Here is a 21,902-nt window from a genome sequence, read left to right on the forward strand (position 1 = left end):
ACTTCTTTAAACTCACTTTATATAACTTTCTGTTGCTAGGGCTCTCTCATAAAACAATAACAGATGGAGTTTGGTGACGTTGTAACGTAGTGTGGGATCGTGGGAGTTGTTGTTTTTACCACCATTGCTCTCATTGCAGTCAACTTCTCCCTGTTATGATTCTCTCAGTGTTCATATTAAGGAGGCGAATTATACGCAGAGGTCTCCTCCTCTCAGAAACACACAGACCCGTTAATGAACTCTGTTTCATGTGCTCAAGATCATACAGGGAAGTTTAATTTGACATTAATATGATTGTTGAGGTTTTGGTAGCAGAAGCAGTCATGTCTGCACACAGTCTTCTTCTTTCAAGATGGTGTTTAAAAAAAAAAAAAGAAGTTCAACAGACATCTTCACCGAGTACTCCAGGAATGCCACAATTAATTTCTAACTTTCTAGAATATATCATAGAGTAATGTACAGTGAGCGTTGTGAACAAATTATAATAACTGAAAGAAGTAACTTTAACTTACTTGTAATGTTGTTAGAAGAGAAATCAGTGAAGAGTAAAAGTTTTCAACCAGACGACCGTCCTACGTGTCTCTTTACTCCTCTGCTCTGACTCTGCTTTCACCTACTGTAAGTGTGTGTGTGTGTGTGTGTGTGTGTGTGTGTGTGTGTGTGTGTGTGTGTGTGTGTGTGTGGGTGTGGGTGTGGTCGGAGGACGGTAGTTTACTTTACCGAGTAAATAAAAAATATTTGCTGAAATAACATTTTCCATAGTTTTGAATTTATTGCTTGTTCATATTTTTCTTGGTGATACATTGTAATCCACAAAAACACTTAACTATTGTCTAACAAAATTATGTTTTACATAGATTATGTAACATTGGTTCTGGTTATTTCTGTACCAGGAGACAATGAGCAAGAGTAAATACAAAATAAACATGATGAGCAAATCTAACATTTATTTTAGGTATGAATCATAAAATGTAAACCATATGGATGTAAAATATAAAATATGACGTACAGGTTAGTGTAAGTAGGTTTTCTGGTTAGCTCTGTAACAGGAAACGGACAGAAATACAGCAAACAGTCTACAATAGTTTGATTTAAACCACTTTTAAGAGTTGATTAATGCTCTGAAAAATGTTTAATCTTTGAGGTTACATGCACTAACATCAAACAGGCACTCTGTGGTAAACTGGTGAAACAGGAATAAGTGATTCACTTTGAAACTCAAACATTAAGTACAACTTATGACATGAATAATCGTGATAAGCTCAATGGTTAAAGATGTCTTGTTATTTACAGGGAGGTGTTACTTTTTAATGATACATTCTCTCCCCATCTTTAAGAGTAACAGCTGATCAATAGTTTTGAATCTGTTTCATCTTTGGCTGTATTATAATGTGCTTTTAAGACTAAAAGTGTTGTTTCATGACAGCTTCTACTGCCTTAAATGCTGCTTCACCAGCACCTGCTTTCTCAAATGCTTTGCTAAATGTAAAATGTCTTATTGTTTGTATCAGCACAGCAGCAACTCTCTGCATAATTGTGTCTTTTTTTACAAACAACTTTACACCAAGAAAAGCTTCTAACACTGCACCTGCTGTAAAAGCTGCCACACTAATCAATAGCCAATCATACACTCTGTCTTTAGCCTTCTCTCTGATCTCTTCCTCTGACATGTTTCCTGGTGACTTTCTAATGAGCTCCACCTCCTGTTTTATTTCTTCCTCCACTGCTTGTAGCATCTCATTGGTGTAGTAGCTTCCTCCGTTAGCCTCAGATATCTTTTCTATTGTTTTGAGCAGCTCCTTCACTTGGAACTGGTTGTTCCTGTATTCATCCTGCTGGTTGTTCTTCCAGTATTTATTATCAACGACATGGCAGCGGCCTCCGCACTTCTTCACCAGATCACTCAGAAGCTCATTACCACGGACAAAGTCCTCAATGGTCTGTCCTTCAGGAGCAGGTCAGAATAATGTCCATCATAATACTGTACATCTGTCTTTTGGTTGTTTTCATTTATAAGAAAATACACATGAGCTCAAATACAAAAGAAAACTTGTTGGTCAGAAATCATTTTTTTATGTCCTTTTATATTGGAATCTGTTACAGAGTCTGATCCGATACATATATTTACCTACATTTTTAATAAATGTGTATGTGACACATTCAAATAAAAACTTTAGCCTACAAAATTTGAACTAATGCAACTCATGTAAACAACTTAACAATCTTTGGCAGAGTACAGTCACCTGCTTAAAGAGAGCACACAACCCTAACAATGGCCAAGTGTATGACCTCCTACCAGCAACTGTTATTTTTTAACCAGTGAAAGGAAAAGTCAACTACACTGAGAATTAAAAGCTGCTCCCTAAATGTTTTGTAATGAAATACTTTTTATATATGAATATGTAAAATCCTGTTTCCATATATATATATATATATTTATACATACAAATTGAATTCCCTTTGTAATGTATTCCAGGTTTATATGGATATACTCTAGATACAGAATACATATATTTGGCAATTTATCCTTTTTATTGGCAGAAAGAGTAAAAAAAAATACCCTTCAGAGATTCAAATGTAGCACATTTGTTATAGTTGGTTTCTGTCTGGAATTTATTGAAAAGTTGTATTGTTTTTCATCTAATAGTAAGAGAAGCAACATTTGGTTGCATTTTTTTGTTTTTCACCATCAGCATACAGTGATGTTTTTTTATTCTAAAGCATGCATTTATTCACAAAGGAGTCTAAACAGACCTCTTAAAATAGTCTCTCTCAACTTTATTTTTCTTTCTCTGGTAAATTTACAGTATTGTTATTTTGAAATTGAAGATAATATTTGGGTGCCATAAATCTATTGAAAGGTCCTGAAATGTATTGAATTTGGAAAGATGTATTTATTGTTCCAGCAAGGCCGTTTTTAAATATTTATTTCATATTATGAGATTTTAAATATTGTTCTTTATGGTATTTGAATGCTGCAAATTTAAAGTGGTTCCCCTCTCACCCTTTCTATACATTTTATTCAGTTTTTCAGATATTTTATCTTTGCTTTTTCTGCATATAATCTCTCTAACTCCTATTCCTTGTGTTCAAGATCATGCAGTAAAGTCTCATTTCACATTATTATAATTGTTGAGGTTTTGGTTGAAGAAGCAGTTGTTCCATGTGGATTGTGGGCAGTCTCTTCACCCATGTCCAGGTCGGCCACGCTGATGGCACACGAAGACTTCGGGTTGGGTGTTTTCGCCAAAGTCTCTGCCCCTGCCTCTGCCTCTACCGCCCCTTCTGCCTCCGCCTGTCATGGCCTGAAACATTGTCAGTTGCACTGATGAGACCTAATCTTTGCTTGTTCTCTGTTGTTGAACTGCTCCTCAGTGTGTTCTGCATGTTGCAATATTGTTTCGAAGTCTGCAGTCTTCCAGGTCACGCAGCATGTGCTGTTTTCCAGGCCTTTTTACAGAGTTTGATCAGGGCTGTCACAGCATGGTTAAACAGCCCGTTTTTAACATCATCACAGACATTTTGTGATAATCATGTTTGAGCATCTTACTCATTAGCTGTCTTGTTTTAGTCATTTTGGGTCTGTACTTACTGTCCATGTTGTTAAAAAAAAAAAACAGTAAAGAGTGAAAGTTATTTGTAATGGAGCAGACGACCGTCCTGTGTTCTTTTTACCTGTGCTCCGACGTAATAGACTCAAAACAAAAAGGCCTTTGTGTTTAACCTGTGGCCTGAGGCCAGAGTACTTCTTTCTTGTGAATGTAAACATTACAGTTGTTTGCTCTTTTTGGGATCAAATTCAATTATTTGACACGATTTAATTTCCTCCTGTGATTTTGAGATCTATAGCACAGAGGAAAATAGGAATATAGGCATTACATTACATTACAGTCATTTAGCAGACGCTTTTATCCAAAGCGACTTACAGGAAGTGTATTCAACATAGGTATTCAAGAGTCACCAGAAGTCATAAGTGCATCTCCTTTCTTAAACAAGCATCTTCTTCTGTTCTCCTGTGCCCTGCCTCTAAAGCTGAGACAAATTCTCTGGCAAGCACTCTCACACCAAAAACAGCCCCTAACAGTGCACCTGTTATGATACCTGTCAGTTTGATCCAAAGCCTCTCATATACTCTGTCTTTAGCCTTCTCTCAGATCTCTATCTCTGACATGTTTCCTGGTGACTGTCTAATGAGCTCCACCTCCTATTTTATTTCTTCCTCCATTACTTGTAGCATCTCATTGGTGTAGCAGCTTCCTTTGTTTGCCTCAGTTATCTTATCCATTGTTTTGAGTAGCTCCTTCACTTGGAACTGGTTGTTCCTGTATTCATCCTGCTGGTTGTTCTTCCAGTGTTTATTATCAACGACATGGCACCGGCCTCCGCACTTCTTCACCAGATCACTCAGGAGTTCATTACCACGGACAAAGTCCTCAATGGTCTGTCCTTCAGGGAGCAGGTCACCATAAGTAAAGAGAACTGTTGCATACTTGAGAACTTCTTCAGAAAAGTATTGGTTTATTTTATTGATGACAGCCTGCTCCTGCTAAACATTACAGTTGTTTGCTCTTTTTGGGATCAAATTCAATTATTTGACACGATTTAATTTCCTCCTGTGATTTTGAGATCTATAGCACAGAGGAAAATATGAATATAGGCTAGCTATTGCTACACAAATAATTATTACTAGTATAGATAATACCAAGATCAAAATACATAGATAATACTAAGATCAATGAATTGTCGGTTTGTTAATGGAATTTATTGACAATAAGAAAGCACAAGTATAGTCAGCCTTAAATTTAACAGCATAGGTGAGTGGTTATATGAAAAAGAAGTAGCTGAAAAGACATGCGATCAATCAGCTGTTTTCTTTGTTACATAATACATTTATAGAAAACTTACACATATTAACACAAAATGACAATAAAAATAGAAAATAATCACCATTAAGCTCTTCCAGGCTCCAGTTTTTCCCAAGACCACTATCCTTCTTGTTGATGCTAGATGACAGTAAAGACATTGTGTCAGTAATGACTCTAGTTTGTCTCTGGAGTTACAGGCGATATACAGTGAGAAAAGTTAGTAGTGACACTTAGTTGACAATATCAGCTATCTAACTTAACTTTATTTGGGTTCACATTAGGTTTACAGCTACATATTTGGACAAATATTGTATACATCTTTTTTTGTGGGGATGAATAGATTGCTGTTTTAACAATATTTTACAGTAATATTCGAAAAAAAGTTGTCTGTGAGCAGTGGGTTGTTATGTGCAAAGTTCTGAACAAGCAGTTCCAATGAATACTGATACAGTTTTAAATACTGATATGTTTTAAATGTGCAAAAAGAATAATGTTGAAACTTAAATATTGTTATGTCAAACAGGTCATGCTTTGGAAACGCTGACTTGAACAGGGACTTGACATTTCTGTCAACTCACCCGTTCAACGAGAGAATCACTTCACAATTGCATAGTATTGCATTAGTATGGCTAGAGGTTGCTCAGGGTGAGGTAAGATCTCACGGAATAGTTTAATGAAAAAAATACACGGTGAGCAGCCAAATGAATGCATCTTTTACTGCTGTAATGCAAATTGCTCTTTTACTAATACAATGTACTTACAGACTGATTATATTAAATGCAGGTACTTTTCAAAATAAACCTGATCTTTAATGTAACTCATTTTAATTTAGCGCAGTGGATAGAATTAACCATTTGCTCACGTCAGTCAAAAGGCAACCCTATGAGATGATTCTTTAAAACTCTGATTTGAAAAAAAAAAATATTAATATCAATAAACTGAAACATCTTAAAACACACTTTATTTTTTACAAAAACACTGAGTACTAATGACATGTAAGTATTAAAACAATAAAAAAAAAGTACACAAACTTGTGAGAATATTGAATTTTCTGTGTGAATAAGTAATCATAACTTATCGCTCATGCTTTCAAAAAATGAAAATCAGTGCAGAGTTAAGAGAGGATTCAGATCTCGAGGATGTTTTGACTGTATGTCTTTTCTTTTGCCTTTTACTTTTGTTTGCTACCTGTTTGATTTGTTTCTTGGTATGCGCATATCACATTAATGAAAAGCACCAGCTCTTTTGCATACTAAACAGCTGCTTGTGAAGTTGTTGTTTTTCCAACCTCCATACTCCTACAGTACTTTTTATACCAAATACTGATAACAGGTCAACAAGGTACTTTTAAATAGATTAACAGCTTCTGACTGATGTTCTTTTACAGTTCTTAACATGTGACCCAATTAAGATACCTTGATTCCTGTACAGTGACGTCAAACAATTTATTTTCTTCAATGTACAGTCGTCTTACTTTCAGTTGTTTTTGCAAACTCAGACTAACTCTGTTGTGGATTAGTTATATGAAAAAGCACAACCTTATTAAATACCAAGAGTCACACATGGAATACTTGTTTGATATTTGTATGGTCAAAATAGATTGTAGCAGCTTTTGCCATAGTGTCACACTATATTTAACATTTCACATAAACATTAACCTGAATGAAGAACTGACCTAAAGTTGGCCAATTAGCTGTGTAACTTCATACATGTAAATGTGGCCAGTGGGTTTCTTCAGCTATGTGTTGTTATTGTTGGGAAAATACTGTGTATTTAAATAATTGTTCTGATGTATTAGCAGCATGTTTAAGTCATTTTTCCTCATCAGGTAGTGTGAAAGCTAAATTGTCGGATGTTTTTCCTTCTGTTCTCATGCTGTGGTTGACTGCACTTTCTTTTTCGACAGCTCAGCAACATAACCAGTCATCAAAATATTTTGTGCGATTGTTTTTCAAGCCAGTTAAAATCTTCAAATCAATCCAAAATATTTTCGACAAGCCACAGACAGGGAGGACATATTATCATCATGCCAGTAAACAGGACAGGACACAAGTCAAGACAAAAGGTCATGAATGCTTTAATGACAGTTTCCAGATGAGCAGGTTGAAGTGGAACGTCTTGTGATGCTTAGCAGAGGCCACCCTGACTTGGCGGGTCATCTCTTCAGGGTGGTGACTGAGGTTCTTTTAATTTATTTATTACTGTCAGCAGTCATATTCATATTCAGCATGAGAGTATTACACAGGCTGTATAACCAGACTCACATTAATTGTACCCAATGTACAAGAAAATATTTTTCAAGGTAAATTCAGCTACATGAAGTGGGTCACTCAAAAACACGGCTACATTTGCTGCCATCAAAGCTCCATATGTCCCACCACTAAATATGATTTAAAACTCTGTTTTGCATGAGTGCATTTAACATTTATACTGTATAGTGAAACCCATAATATCCTGTAGCATTAGGCTTCTTGTTTAAGGATAAAACATATCATAATAAAAGGAATACGTAGTCTGTAAACATGTCGTGCAAAGAGGGAGGATGGCATCTCGTTCCTTTTTAGGGTGGAGTGTGAAACAGGAGAAGCTGAAAGGTATTTTATTCATCTGTTTTTATTGGCAGCATCCATACTGTACCAGTAAACAGACTGAAAACAAAAAAGCCTTTGTGTTTAACCTGTGGCCTGAGGCCAGAGTACTTCTTTCTTGTACTTCTTTCTGAGGCCAGAGTACTTCTTTTTTGTAAACGTACAATTTGATTTGGGAATAGTACAATTAAAAAATCATGTATTTTTATCTGCATTCATGTTTATTAATTAAAATATGCATGATGAAGCGAGGATATTCCAGGCTTCATGTTCTTTTTCATTCATTCTGTGTCCTTCTTTGTTCCACTTCTCAAGATATGAAACCCTGACTCGTACCGGTCGACAACTCTGCCTTCTTTATTATCGTAAGGGCCCTCAGCTAATGGGATGAATGAAAATTGTTTAATAAAAAAAAGACACTTGGGAGCAGTTTGCTGATTTATTGTATACACTTTGTAATAAAGGAAAAATCAATGAAAAATAATCAAACGTTTCTTAAGATTACAGAGATCCCAAATAGATAATTCATCTTCATAATCTTTGGTTTACTGAAGGATAGAGGCTTTTACTTATATTACATACAGAGGTAAGACAATACGAGAAGGAAATTGATACACTTGAGTATCGAGATATTATGCGTTGTGATAATGTATCCAGTTACAAAGTGATAAGCAGCCATTATGCTGCTGTTACACTTTAGTCTTCACTCATCTCTTACCAAGGAAAAGTCCCAACAATGTCAGACCTGCCATTGCTATGAGCAAACCCACATGAGATTGTTGTTTCTCACGGGTGTACCGGCTTCCTTTGTTTGCCTCAGTTATCTTATCCATTGTTTTGAGTAGCTCCTTCACTTGGAACTGGTTGTTCCTGTATTCATCCTGCTGGTTGTTCTTCCAGTATTTATTATCAACGACATGGCAGCGGCCTCCGCACTTCTTCACCAGATCACTCAGGAGTTCATTACCACGGACAAAGTCCTCAATGGTCTGTCCTTCAGGGAGCAGGTCACCATAAGTAAAGAGAACTGTCGCATACTTGTAAACTTCTTCAGAAAAGTAGTGGTTTATTTTAGCGATGACAGCCTGCTCCTGCTCTGTGAATCTCTCCACTTTAAGCACAATGAGAAAAGCATGAGGCCCAGGAGCGCACTCTGTGATACACCTCACTATTTCAGACTTCAGCTCCTCCTCAGATCGATCTGTGTCGAAGAAACCAGGAGTGTCGATCAAAGTGATGTTTCTTCCATTGACAGATTTTGTTATGGCTCGACATTTACTAGTTTCAGAGTTGGCAGTGCGGCCGATCTTGAACAGTTCATCTCCAAATATGGTGTTAGCCAGGCTGCTTTTCCCACTTCCAGTTTTTCCCAGGATGACAATTCTCGTTCTGTTTGACACTGAAAGAGAATAATGTCCATCATAATACTGTACATTTGTCTTTTGGTTGTTTTCATTGATAAGAAAATACACATGAGCTCAAATACAAAAAAAACTTGTTGGTCAGAAATCATTTTTTTATGTCCTTTTATATTGGAATCTGTTACAGAGTCTGATCCAATACATATATTTACCTACATTTTTTATAAATGTGTATGTGACACATTCAAATAAAAACTTTAGCCTACAAAATTTGAACTAATGCAACTCATGTAAACAACCTTAACAATCTTTGGCAGAGTACAGTCACCTGCTTAAAGAGAGCACGCAACCCTAACAATGGCCAAGTGTATGACCTTCTACCAGTTTTAACCAGTGAAAGGAAAAGTCAACTACACTGAGAATTAAAAGCTGCTCCCTAAATGTTTTGTAATGAAATACTTTTTATATATGAATATGTAAAATCCTGTTTCCATATATATATTTATACATACAAATTGAATTCCCTTTGTAATGTATTCCAGGTTTATATGGATATACTCTAGATACAGAATACATATATTTGGCAATTTATCCTTTTTATTGGCAGATTGTGACATAGTAAAAGAAAAATACCCTTCAGAGATTCAATTCGTAGCACATTTGTTATAGTTGGTTTCTGTCTGGAATTTATTGAAAAGTTGTATTGTTTTTCATCTAAGGCAGTAAGAGAAGCAACATTTGGTTGCATTTTTTTGTTTTTCACCATCAGCATACAGTAATGTTTTTTTATTCTAAAGCATGCATTTATTCACAAACTTTCTGATTTATTGTTCATTTAAAAAAATGGTGTTATAATTATGATATAATAATTAGATAGATACTATATATCCTCAGAAAGAGGACATCCTTGTTTTAATCCTTGCTACTGCAAGATTGTTTATGAAAAAAAGCCTTTGTTACACTTTGGGTTATCATACATTTTGTCTAACTAATTGAATCTCCAAAATGTTTATATTCTGAAAATGTATGAATAAAACCAAAGGATACTTTATTCACTTTTTTCAAAAATCAGCTAAAAGATTTATCATATTAAATGATATCGATCCACAAGACCAGACAGGATGAAATCGTGCCTCGTGCTGCATTAAAAAAATCTTTCACCTTCCCGCAGGATGTGATGAGGAGGTGTGGTTGTGTATTTGTCTATTTGTGCATTAGAAAATAACATTTTATTCTTTTAATTCACGGTTTTGTTCTCACTAACAATGGTCCCTCTCTTCATTCACTTTGCAGCTCGCTCGACCACCACTGCTCTCTGTCTCTCTCTCTCTCTCTCTCTCTCTCTCTCTCTACCTTGGTTGCTTGTTGAACCGGAGAGGAGGGCCGAAGTTTGAACTCTGTGTTTACAAAGACAACCGACAATGCTACTACATAGTATAACTGTAAAGTCCAGATGTCAAATGACTAAAATCTGGTTAAAATATATAGTTAACAACGACCAAGAAGTAAAACATGTATCCTTCAAAATGTGGCATAAAACTGGATAAAAAGTAAATTTATGACGAGATCTGGCAGACAAATTCAACGATGACGCACTCGCATAGCGTGTATGACGCCACGACAAGTGTATATTATTAAGCACATATTAACAAATAAATGATAAAATTACAGATTTCTCTAGGTTTTCAAAATTGTTTAAAAAATGTGGGATATTTTTAGAGCAAAATAAAAAAATAAAGCTTTTAGACATTTGAATGTAGAAAAGTTACATATTACATTACATTACAGTCATTTAACAGACGCTTTTATCCAAAGCGACTTACAGGAAGTGTATTAGGTATTCAAGAGAACTACTAGTCACCAGAAGTCATAAGTGCATCTCCTTTCTTAAACAAGCATCTAAAAGCATAAACCAGAGCAAAAGTATAGTGCAGAGGCAAATTACTACGAAAACAATAAGTGCAACAAACTAATACGAATACAATAAGTGCAACAAACTAATACGAATAGGATAAGTGCAGTAAACGAATACGAATTCAATAAGTGCAGCAAACTGATACGAATACAGTGAGTGCAACAACTAATACGAGTGCAATAAGTGCTACGAGGAAGGCTCAGGGTAGTACTTCTTGAAGAGGTGAGTTTTCAGCCTGCGTCTAAAGATGGGCAGCGACTCTGCTGTCCTGACGTCAGTGGGGAGTTCATTCCACCACTGAGGGGCCAGGACAGAAAAAGCTGTGACTGGGTGGATCGGCCGCAGGGACCTCTGAGCGAAGGGGCAACCAGTCGCCCGAGGCAGCAGAGCCAAGTGGTCGGGCGGGGGTGTAGGGCTTGACCATGGCCTGGAGATAGGAAGGAGCTGTTCCTTTCACTGCCCTGTAGGCTAGCACCAGAGTCTTAAACTGGATGCGAGCTCTTACAGGGAGCCAGTGTAGAGAACGGAGAAGGGAAGTTGTGTGGGAGAACTTGGGGCGATTGAACACCAGACGTGCTGCAGCTTTCTGGACAAGCTCCAGGGGTCTGATGGCCGACGCCGGGGCTCCAGCAAGTAGTGAGTTGCAGTAGTCCAGGCGGGAGATGACCAGAGCCTGGATGAGCACCTGCGCCGTCTCCTCAGTGAGGAAGGGGCGAATCCTCCTGATGTTGTAGAGCAGGAATCTGCAGGAGCGTGTGACCGATGCAATGTTTGCTGAGAACGACAGTTGGTCGTCCAGGGTCACACCCAGATTCCTCACAGTCCGAGTTGGCGTCACCACGGCATCATCAATGGTGATGGACAGGTCTCGGTGCGGGCAACCCTTCCCCGGGAGGAACAGTAGCTCGGTTTTGTCCAGGTTCAGCTTCAGGTGGTGTGTCGCCATCCACTTCGAGATGTCAGCCAAGCACGCAGCAATGCGTGCCTCCACTTGGGTGTCACCGGGAGGAAATGACAAGACCAGCTGGGTGTCATCGGCATAACAATGGTAAGAGAAGTCATGCGAGCGAATAACAGAACCCAGAGATGTTGTGTAGAGCGAGAAGAGAAGGGGGCCCAGAACTGAACCTTGTGGAACCCCGTAGTCAGCATGCGTGGTTCCGACACGGCCCCCTCCATGTCACCTGGTAGGATCGGCCTGTCAGGTAGGATGCAAGCAGGGAGAGTGCAGAGCCTGAGACGCCCATCCCCTCGAGGGTGGAGAGGAGGATCTGGTGGTTCACCATGTCAAACGCCGCTGACAGGTCCAGGAGAATCAGGACAGAGGAGAGAGAGTTTACTCTCTGACGAGTGACCCACCTTGAACCCGGACTGGTGGGGGTCCAAGAGGTTGTTCTGGTGGAGGTAGGAAGACAGTTGTTTAGAGACAGCGCGTTCAAGTGTTTTGGATAGAAAGGGTAGAAGAGAAACCGGTCTGAAGTTCTTGACATCAGAGGGGTCAAGTGATGTTTTTTTCAGAAGGGGGGTGACTCTGGCAGTCTTGAAAGCCGAGGGAAAGCATCCGAGACGAGAGATGTGTTGATGAGGTGGGTGAGGAAAGGAAGGAGTTCAGTGGCAATAGACTGAAGAAGAGGGGAGGGGATCGGGTCAAGGAGCACGTGGTGGGGCGGTTAGATGTAACAAGGTCGAGGACCTCGTTAGGGAAGAGGGGAGCAAAATAGGGTAAGATGGGGTGTGGATAGGGAGGGGGAGCTGAGGGGGAAGAGCTGTAGAGGGTAGAGAGGGAGAGGGTGGACAGGGAGAGGGGGCTGAGAGAAGGAGGATCTGATATCGTTTACCTTCTTGTCAAAGAAGTTGGCGAAATCATCAGGGAGAAGGGAGGAAGTAGGAGGAGGGGGTGGGGGTTGGAGGAGTGAAGAGAAAGTTTCAAAGAGTTTTTAGGATTAGAAGCAGAGGTTAGGATTTTAGAGCGGAAAAAAGCCTGAATGAAGTAGTGGTCCGAGAGCTGGAGGGGAGTGACAGAGAGGTTAGCAGTAGAACAGTGTCAAGTGAAGATAAGATCCAGCTGGTTGACAATTTATTATTTTTGCTTTTGTTTGCTGATTGATTTGTTGGTCATCACCTGGCATGTGTTCACCTGCATGGCAACTACAGTGAGTCATGGGTTAATGTTGGGTTGCAGTGAGTGGAGGTCATGCTGGCGCTTCGGGCAGCTTGGGGGTCCTTCAGGTGAAAAGAGAGCAACGTGATGCTTGCGTGAGATGACCAAAGCCACCTGCAGGGTGCAGTCAGCGCTGAAGTGAATGTTTCTGTACTTTCAGTAAAACTATTATTTAAAAACTTATGCACGCCTGGAAGTCCCTTTTGGTCCGAGTGTGCAACACATACTTTATCAAATGTTTTGAGAGCAAAGCTTTTCATAAAGTCATAATATTAAATTATTTTTAATATTTGTCTGTTATTATCATTTATAGAGATGAACTATATTCAGCATTACTTTTTGTTGCTAGGGCTCTCTCATAAAACAATAACAGATGGAGTTTGGTGACGTTGTAACGTAGTGTGGGATCATGGGAGTTGTTGTTTTTACCACCATTGCTCTCATTGCAGTCAACTTCTCCCTGTTATGATTCTCTCAGTGTTCATATTAAGGAGGCGAATTATACGCAGAGGTCTCCTCCTCTCAGAAACACACAGACCCGTTAATGAACTCTGTTTCATGTGCTCAAGATCATACAGGGAAGTTTAATTTAACATTAATATGATTGTTGAGGTTTTGGTAGCAGAAGCAGTCATGTCTGTACACAGTCTTCTTCTTTCAAGACGGTGTTACTTACTTTTAATGTTGTTAGAAGAGAAATCAGTGAAGAGTAAAAGTTTTCAACCAGACGACCGTCCTACGTGTCTCTTTTCTCCTCTGCTCCGACTCTGCTTTTACTTAAGTTTCACTTTCACTTACTGTAAGTGTGTGTGTGTGTGTGTGTGTGTGTGTGTGTGTGTGTGTGTGTGTGTGTGTGTGTGTGCGTGTGTGTGTGTGCGTGTGCGTGTGCGTGTGCGTGTGCGTGTGTGTGAGATGGGGGAGGGTAGTTTACTTTATCCAGTAAAAACTTAATGTAGCGGACACAGATTTCTCTTGATAAAACTGAAATGTCTGTGAAACAATCTGACAATCTTTCTCAGATAACAAGCTGTAATAATGAACACAAGTATTGCACGGAAATGTAAAGGTAATTGTTTGGATTATTTGTGTGTTCTTTGGTTGCAATGGTCTTTTCATGCATTAATAATGATTGGAAACACAATTATTACTGCAAAGAAGAAGAAAACCCACATTGAACCCCTTAGGCCGCACCATCCCGGCCCGTGGAATGGGTGCCTTGTAAATGTAAACATTACAGTTGATTGCTGTTTTTGGGAATCAAATTCAATTATTTGACACAACCATTTTCCTCCTGTGATTTGGAGATCACAGGAGGAAAAGTGTAGTTGTCAGTAGTGAAGACCAGTACACAAATAATTATTACTATTATAGATAATACCAAGATCAAAATACATAGATGAAACTAAGATCAATGAATTGTCGGTTAATGGAATTTATTGACAATAAGAAAGTACAAGTACAGTCAGCCTTACATTTAACAGCATAGGTGAGTGGTTATATGAAAAAAGAGTAGCTGAAAAGACATGCGATCAATCAGCTGTTTAATTGTTACCTAATACATTTATAGCAAACTGACACAACATTTCAAAATAATCACCATCAAAGGATACACTCATGAGTTACTATTTCACTTTCATAAAGTTGGTGGACTCACAAGAGACAGATAAACAGTGTTCTAAAACGAAATCAATGTTATTTTTACAAACTTTGAAAAGCTTCGGAGCTACAGCATACATTTTACAACAGTTTTTACAGATTGAGTTTTACTTCTGAAGACGATTTAGCTTAACTGCTTGCGAAAATAAGATGACTTGCCCCTTTGAAACACCACAAAGTCATGGCGAGTCCATGACCCAACAACATCTTTTAGATTTAATATCATCAGTAAAACAGATACATTTTCTATATATTGTTTGTTACTCCATTAACTTTAAATTTACACTGTAATTTATGAAAAGTAATCACCGTGGTTCTCTTTTCAGTTGACAGGAACCAGCACAAAGTTTAAACCCCCGACACAAGGACCTCCATAAGAGGCCTTAAGGGACAAGCTAAACCAGAATGATAACAATAATTTGATATGAGAGTTGTAGGATTGCAACAATGTATGCCAACGTCAACCTTACTTCAGCTATTTTTGATTTGATTCTGCTTCATTGTTCAATTCAGCTGCCTAAAGCTGCCCCAACTTGTTCTACCACCACTTCTTTAACACCTTCACAAATTTTGAATTGATCAACAGAGCTGAGACTATTGCAAATAATCCAGCTATGACTGCAAACTTCATTAAAACTCTCCTCCTTGTTGGAGCTGCATCATCCACCTGCTTCTTGAAGACGTTGCTCTTAGCCTGCTTCCTGGTCTCTTCCTGTGACATGTTTCCTGATGATCGTCTGATGAGCTCTTCCTCTTCCAGAATTTTTCTCTCCACTTCTTTTAGCTTTTCATCAGTGTAGAATCCTCCATTGTTTTCTCTCACCATCTTGTCTATGGTGTTGAGCAGCTCTGCCACCTGGAACTGGTTACTTCTGTAGACTTCTTGGCTGTTCTTCCAGTATTTATTATCAACGACGTGGCATCGGCCCCCACACTTCTTCAACAGATCACTCAGACCCTTACTTTCCTCGACATACTCCTCCATTTTCATTCCCTCTGGGAGTTGGTCACCATGAGTGAAGACAATCACAGCATAGTTTAGAGCATTTTCAGAGAAATCTTCACACATCTGTGTGATGACAGCCTTCTCGTGCTCTGTGAATTTCTCCACTTTAAGCACAATGAGAAAAGCATGGGGCCCAGGAGCGCACTCTGTGATGCACCTCACTATCTCAGGCTTCATCTTCTCCTCAGACCTGCCTTGGTCAAAGAAACCAGGAGTGTCGATCAAAGTGATGCTTCTTCCATTGGCATATTTGGTTTCGGGTGTAGTACAGTGCCTTTCCAAGTCATTGAAATTGTTTATTTTGAATATGGCCTCTCCAAATATGTTGTTAGCAAGGCTGCTCTTTCCAACTCCTGTTTTTCCCAGTAGGACAATCCTCAATGTGTTTGGCACTAGAAGAGAAAAGGGACTCTGTATCAGTAAATCAGTACATTTGTCTCTTGCTGACCTTTTTCAAACAAGCTAAGAGGGTTAAACTACAGTTATACAGACTGAAAGGTAACTTGTTGATCCGGGAGCACATGGACACACGCGTGTTTCGTATTTCTGTTGGATCACTGTCACACACTAAACCACACCTGAGTTATTTTAACCGAACCAAATGGGTAAGGTGTGAAAGTACCAAGTTGTTAACTCGCCTCTTAGTTGTGTTTTTCTCATTTCATCAGGCTACAATAATTAATACACGTTGTGAAATAAGGCTGAGGTAAAGAAAAAAAACACTAATTAAAGCTGCAATATCCGATATAGGGATAATTTCAGTTGCCTCTCAATGGCTCTTAACATGGATCACAGCTAACGGTGCTAACAGAGCTAACAGTGCAAACTACGACGAAAGTGCAGACACTCGACTGACTGTTGGGATGGCGTTATCAGCTGTAACCACCTGATGAGAAACATGCAGAGCGCCGTCAGTGAGCTAACCAGAGGGGAACGCTCACATGCACTAACATGCACTAAAATGCATGAGCTGCACTGCTATGTCATGAAAACAGGGAGAAGCTCCTTTAAAAATCACATGTCAAAAAATCACAATAAATTAATTTTAGAGATTGTGTTAGATAAAGCTACCTGACAGCTCCACATTTTGAAAATCTTAACAAAATTTTTCTGAGAATTAACTTCTGTCATATCTTTTTTTAATGACACAACAACAAAAAATATTATTTTACATGACATTGTAGGCCAAAAATCCTGTTTGGATAACTCTTGATAATAAGGTTGAAAGTACCATCTATCAGAGTTTATTTTATCAAAGTGAAATTTTCAACTAAAATATAATATAACTGTAACTGAAATATATTTCAACATAGTTGTAGAGTTGTGAGTTTTGAAAATGACGCGCTCCTGGCCACATTTCCTGAGAACACAGTTTGTTATCACGACAGGAATTAGCTTATAAAATACAAAAATAACAATAGAAACTATACAAAAGTAATTTAATTTGAAGTTGAAAGTATTTAGAGATAATATGAAAATAGCCTAATTGCACAATACTGTAAACACAGCATCATATATTGTATTTGTATTTATCGGCCTATGTATGCTTTAATTATTATAATTCAATTGTATTATATTATACTGCTATTTATACAATATATACTATTTATTATTATTTATTTCAACTACTGAATTTAAAACTATTAATACATTTTACTTTGTAATACATAACACTTAAATTACAATCATTTATAATGTAGTAGCCTGTATTCATTTTCTTTTCTTTTTTTTACCATATCATGTTGTACTGTTTTACCACCACTATGTTACATTACTTAGACTGGCTTTTGGGAATTAATATTTTAACATATAGGCATAAAAACTAAACTATGTCTGCTGATGCTAAGATGCCACGAAAACTTAATAATGCTTAAAAATAAAGTAACTTTTTCCACATTTTTATTTTAAAACCTTTTCCTATATACTTTTAAAACAATAATAAAGCAGATTTATTTATATTAGCATAGCCGATTGTTTTAAATGACTGTCAAAGTAATTATTTGTAAAAGAGTGTATTTTGTTCATTTTTATTTCAAAACTAGCGAAATCATTCATAAATCAAATCAAATGAGAAACCAGAAAAAAAAAGTACAACGTGGTTGCTCTGAGGATTTTTACAGAGAATGGGGTGGCTTCAGGTGACCCAATTACAATAATAAAATCCATTTACGGCAGCTGACCTGTCCTAACAACAACGGGGGTTCTTGGGGAAATTATTATTATATTATTATATTCCTTTATTGATCCCCATGGGGGGAATTCAAGTGTTGCAGCAGCTCAACTACACAGACACAGACAATAAATACACATACTATACAACTACACAGACAATAAATACACATACTATACAACTACACAGACAATAAATACACATACTATACAACTACACAGACACAGACAATAAATACACATACTATACAACTACACAGACAATAAATACACATACTATACAACTACACAGACAATAAATACACATACTATACAACTAAATAAAGATAGAACAGGAATAAAAATGTGACAAAAAAAAATGTGACAAAAAAAAAGAAAAAGAGACTCAGACCAGCATTCGTCTCCTCTTTGACTCTTTTCTTTGTTCTCTTGCTACGTTTCTTTCTCCCTGTCTGGTAGCTGATGATATCATCAAAACACATTGACTTGTTTGAATTAAAGTAAAATATACAGGCATCAGTGTACTGCGACACAAGCGAGTCATAACTACGGTCTACCACTAATGGCTGCAGAAGAGAGAACATGTCATGATATAGGTCATAGAGTAATGTACAGTGAGCAGTGTTAACACGTTGTAATAACTGAAAGAAGTAACTTTAACTTACTGCTCATGATGTTAGAGGAGAAATCAGTGGAGAGTAAAAGTTTTCAGATCAACCAGACGACCGTCCTACGTGTCTCTTTTCTCCTCTGCTCCGACTCTGCTTTTACTTAAGTTTCACTTTCACTTCCTGTAAGTGTGTGTGCGTGTGTGTGTGTGTGTGTGTGTGTGTGTGTGTGTGTGTGTGTGTGTGTGTGTGTGTGTGTGTGTGTGGGTGTGGTCGGAGGAGGAGAGTAGTTTACTTTACTGAATAAAAACTTTATTTGCTCAAATAAAATTTTTCATAGGTTTTATTGCTTGTTAATATTTGTAAAGCTTTTCATAAAGCCATAATATTAAATTATTTTGATTAATTGTCTGTTATTATCATTTATAGAGATGAATTATATTCAGCATTACTTTTTTACATCTTATTGACATTAACTCATATGTTAGTGTTGTTACACTGCTCTGTATTTGGCCTCTACTTCTTTAAACTCACTTTATATAACTTTCTGTTGCTAGGGCTCTCTCATTAAACAATAACAGATGGAGTTTGGTGACGTTGTAACGTAGTGTGGGATCATGGGAGTTGTTGTTTTTACCACCATTGCTCTCATTGCAGTCAACTTCTCCCTGTTATGATTCTCTCAGTGTTCATATTAAGGAGGCGAATTATACGCAGAGGTCTCCTCCTCTCAGAAACACACAGACCCGTTAATGAACTCTGTTTCATGTGCTCAAGATCATACAGGGAAGTTTAATTTAACATTAATATGATTGTTGAGGTTTTGGTAGCAGAAGCAGTCATGTCTGCACACAGTCTTCTTCTTTCAAGACGGTGTTTTAAAAAAAAAGGTTCAACAGACATCTTCACAGAGTACTCCAGGAATGCCATAATTAATTTCTAACTTTCTAGAATATGTCAAAGAGTAATGTAGAGTGAGCGTTGTGAACAAATTATAATAACTGAAAGAAGTAACTTTAACTTACTTTTAATGTTGTTAGAAGAGAAATCAGTGAAGAGTAAAAGTTTTCAACCAGACGACCCTCCTACGTGTCTCTTTTCTCCTCTGCTCCGACTCTGCTTTTACTTAAGTTTCACTTTCACTTACTGTAAGTGTGTGTGTGTGTGTGTGTGTGTGTGTGTGTGTGTGTGTGTGTGTGTGGATGTGTGTGTGTGTGTGGTGTGTGTGTGTGTGTGTGTGTGTGTGTGTGTGTGTGTTGTGGATGCGTGTGTGTGTGTGTGTAGTTTGTGTGTGTGTGTGTGCATGTGTGTGGATGTGTGTGTGAGTGTGTGTGTGTGTGTGTGTGTGTGGTGTGGTGTTGAGGAGGATAGTTTACTTTACTGAGTAAAAACTTAATTTGCTCAAATAACTTTTTTCATAGGTTTGAATTCATTGCTTGTTCATATTTGTCTTGGTGATACATTACAATCCACAAAAAAAAACATGACCAGCAAATCTAAAATTTCTTATACATCATAAAATAAAACAATATGGATGTACACTTTAAAATCTGAAGTACAGGTTAGTGTAAGTAGGTTTTCTGGTTAGCTCTGTAACAGGAAACGGACAGAAATACAGCAAACAGTCTACAATAGTTTGATTTAAACCACTTTATTAGAGTTGATTAATGCTCTGAAAAATGTTTTATCTTTGTGGTTACATGCACTAACATCAAACAGACACTCTGTGGTGAGCTGGTGAAACAGAAATAAGTGATTAACTTTGAAACTGAAACAATAAGTACAACTTGTTACATATTACATATGAATAATCGTGATAAGCTCAATGGTTAAAGATGTCTTGTTATTTACAGGGAGGTGTTACTTTTTAATGATACATTCTCTCCCCATCTTTAAGAGTAACAGCTGATCAATAGTTTTGAATCTGTTTCATCTTTGGCTGTATTATAATGTGCTTTTAAGACTAAAAGTGTTGTTTCATGACAGCTCCTACTGCCTTAAATGCTGCTTCACCTGCACCTGCTTTCTCAAATGCTTTGCTAAATGTAAAATGTCTTATTGTTTGTATCAGCACAGCAGCAACTCTCTGCATAACTGTGTCTTTTTTTACAAACAACTTTAGACCAAAAAAAGCTTCTAACAGTGCACCTGCTGTAAAAGCTGCCACACTAATCAATAGCCTGTCATATACTCTGTCATTAGCCTTCTCTCTGATCTCTATCTCTGACATGTTTCCTAGTGACTGTCTAATGAGCTCCTCCTCCTGTTTTATTTCTTCCTCCACTGCTTGTAGCACCTCATTGGTGTAGTAGCTTCCTCTGTTTGCCTCAGTTATCTTATCCATTGTTTTGAGCAGCTCCTTCACTTGGAACTGGTTGTTCCTGTATTCATCCTGCTGGTTGTTCTTCCAGTATTTATTATCAACGACATGGCAGCGGCCTCCGCACTTCTTCACCAGATCACTCAGAAGCTCATTACCACGGACAAAGTCCTCAATGGTCTGTCCTTCCTCGAGCTGGTCACCATGAGTGAAGAGAACTGTGGAATACTTGAGAACTTCTTCAGAAAAGTAGTGGTTTATTTTAGCGATGACAGCCTGCTCCTGCTCTGTGAATCTCTCCACTTTAAGCACAATGAGAAAAGCATGAGGCCCAGGAGCGCACTCTGTGATACACCTCACTATTCCAGGCTTCAGCTCCTCCTCAGATCGATCTGTGTCGAAGAAACCAGGAGTGTCGATCAAAGTGATGTTTCTTCCATTGACAGATTTTGTTATGGCTCCACATTTACTAGTTTCAGAGTTGGCAGTGTGGCCGATCTTGAACAGTTCATCTCCAAATATGGTGTTAGCCAGGCTGCTTTTCCCACTTCCAGTTTTTCCCAGGATGACAATTCTGGTTCTGTTTGACACTGAAAGAGAATAATGTCCATCAATAATACTGTACATCTGTCTTTTGGTTGTTTTCATATATAAGAAAATACACATGAGCCAAAACACAAAAAAACTTGTTGGTCAGAAATCATTTTTTTTATGTCCTTTTATATTGGAATCTGTTACAGAGTCTGATCCAATACTTATATTTACCTACATTTTTAATCAATGTGTATGTGACACATTCAAATAAAAACTTTAGCCTACAAAATTTGAACTAATGCAACTCATGTAAACAACCTTAACAATCTTTGGCAGAGTACAGTCACCTGCTTAAAGAGAGCACACAACCCTAACAATGGCCAAGTGTATGACCTCCTACCAGCAACTGTTATTTTTTAACCAGTGAAAGGAAAAGTCAACTACACTGAGAATTAAAAGCTGCTCCCTAAATGTTTTGTAATGAAATACTTTTTATATATGTGAATGTAAAATCCTGTTTAATATGATATTCTTTCATTCTTAAAAGGATTGTTGGATAAGTAGATATGCAGAAAGAGGACATCTTTGTTTTAATCCTCTCTACTGCGGGATTGTTTAAGAAAAAAAGCAGTTTATTATTTTACACTTTGGGTTATTATACATTTTATCTACTAATTGAGTCTCCAAAATTTAATTACTCAAAAAAAATATGAATTTAT

At 37.7% G+C, this 21,902-nt stretch overlaps 1 protein-coding gene across 1 annotated transcript; it reads right to left on the reverse strand.

Moving 5' to 3' along the window:
* Window positions 1–1,629: 1,629 nt before the first annotated feature.
* Window positions 1,630–21,276, reverse strand: LOC129116239 (uncharacterized; the record flags this gene model as incomplete). The annotated part of the gene is made up of 6 exons (XM_054627239.1): window positions 20,478–21,276; window positions 15,087–15,944; window positions 8,244–8,852; window positions 4,229–4,446; window positions 3,190–3,295; window positions 1,630–1,945 (listed from the first exon to the last, which is right to left on the reverse strand). Coding segments are annotated over exons 1-6 (2,906 nt in total), but the record flags the coding sequence as incomplete, so codon positions are not given.
* Window positions 21,277–21,902: the final 626 nt, after the last annotated feature.

This window comes from Anoplopoma fimbria, unplaced genomic scaffold, assembly GCF_027596085.1.
Source record: "Anoplopoma fimbria isolate UVic2021 breed Golden Eagle Sablefish unplaced genomic scaffold, Afim_UVic_2022 Un_contig_8049_pilon_pilon, whole genome shotgun sequence".
Lineage (NCBI taxonomy): Eukaryota > Metazoa > Chordata > Actinopteri > Perciformes > Anoplopomatidae > Anoplopoma > Anoplopoma fimbria.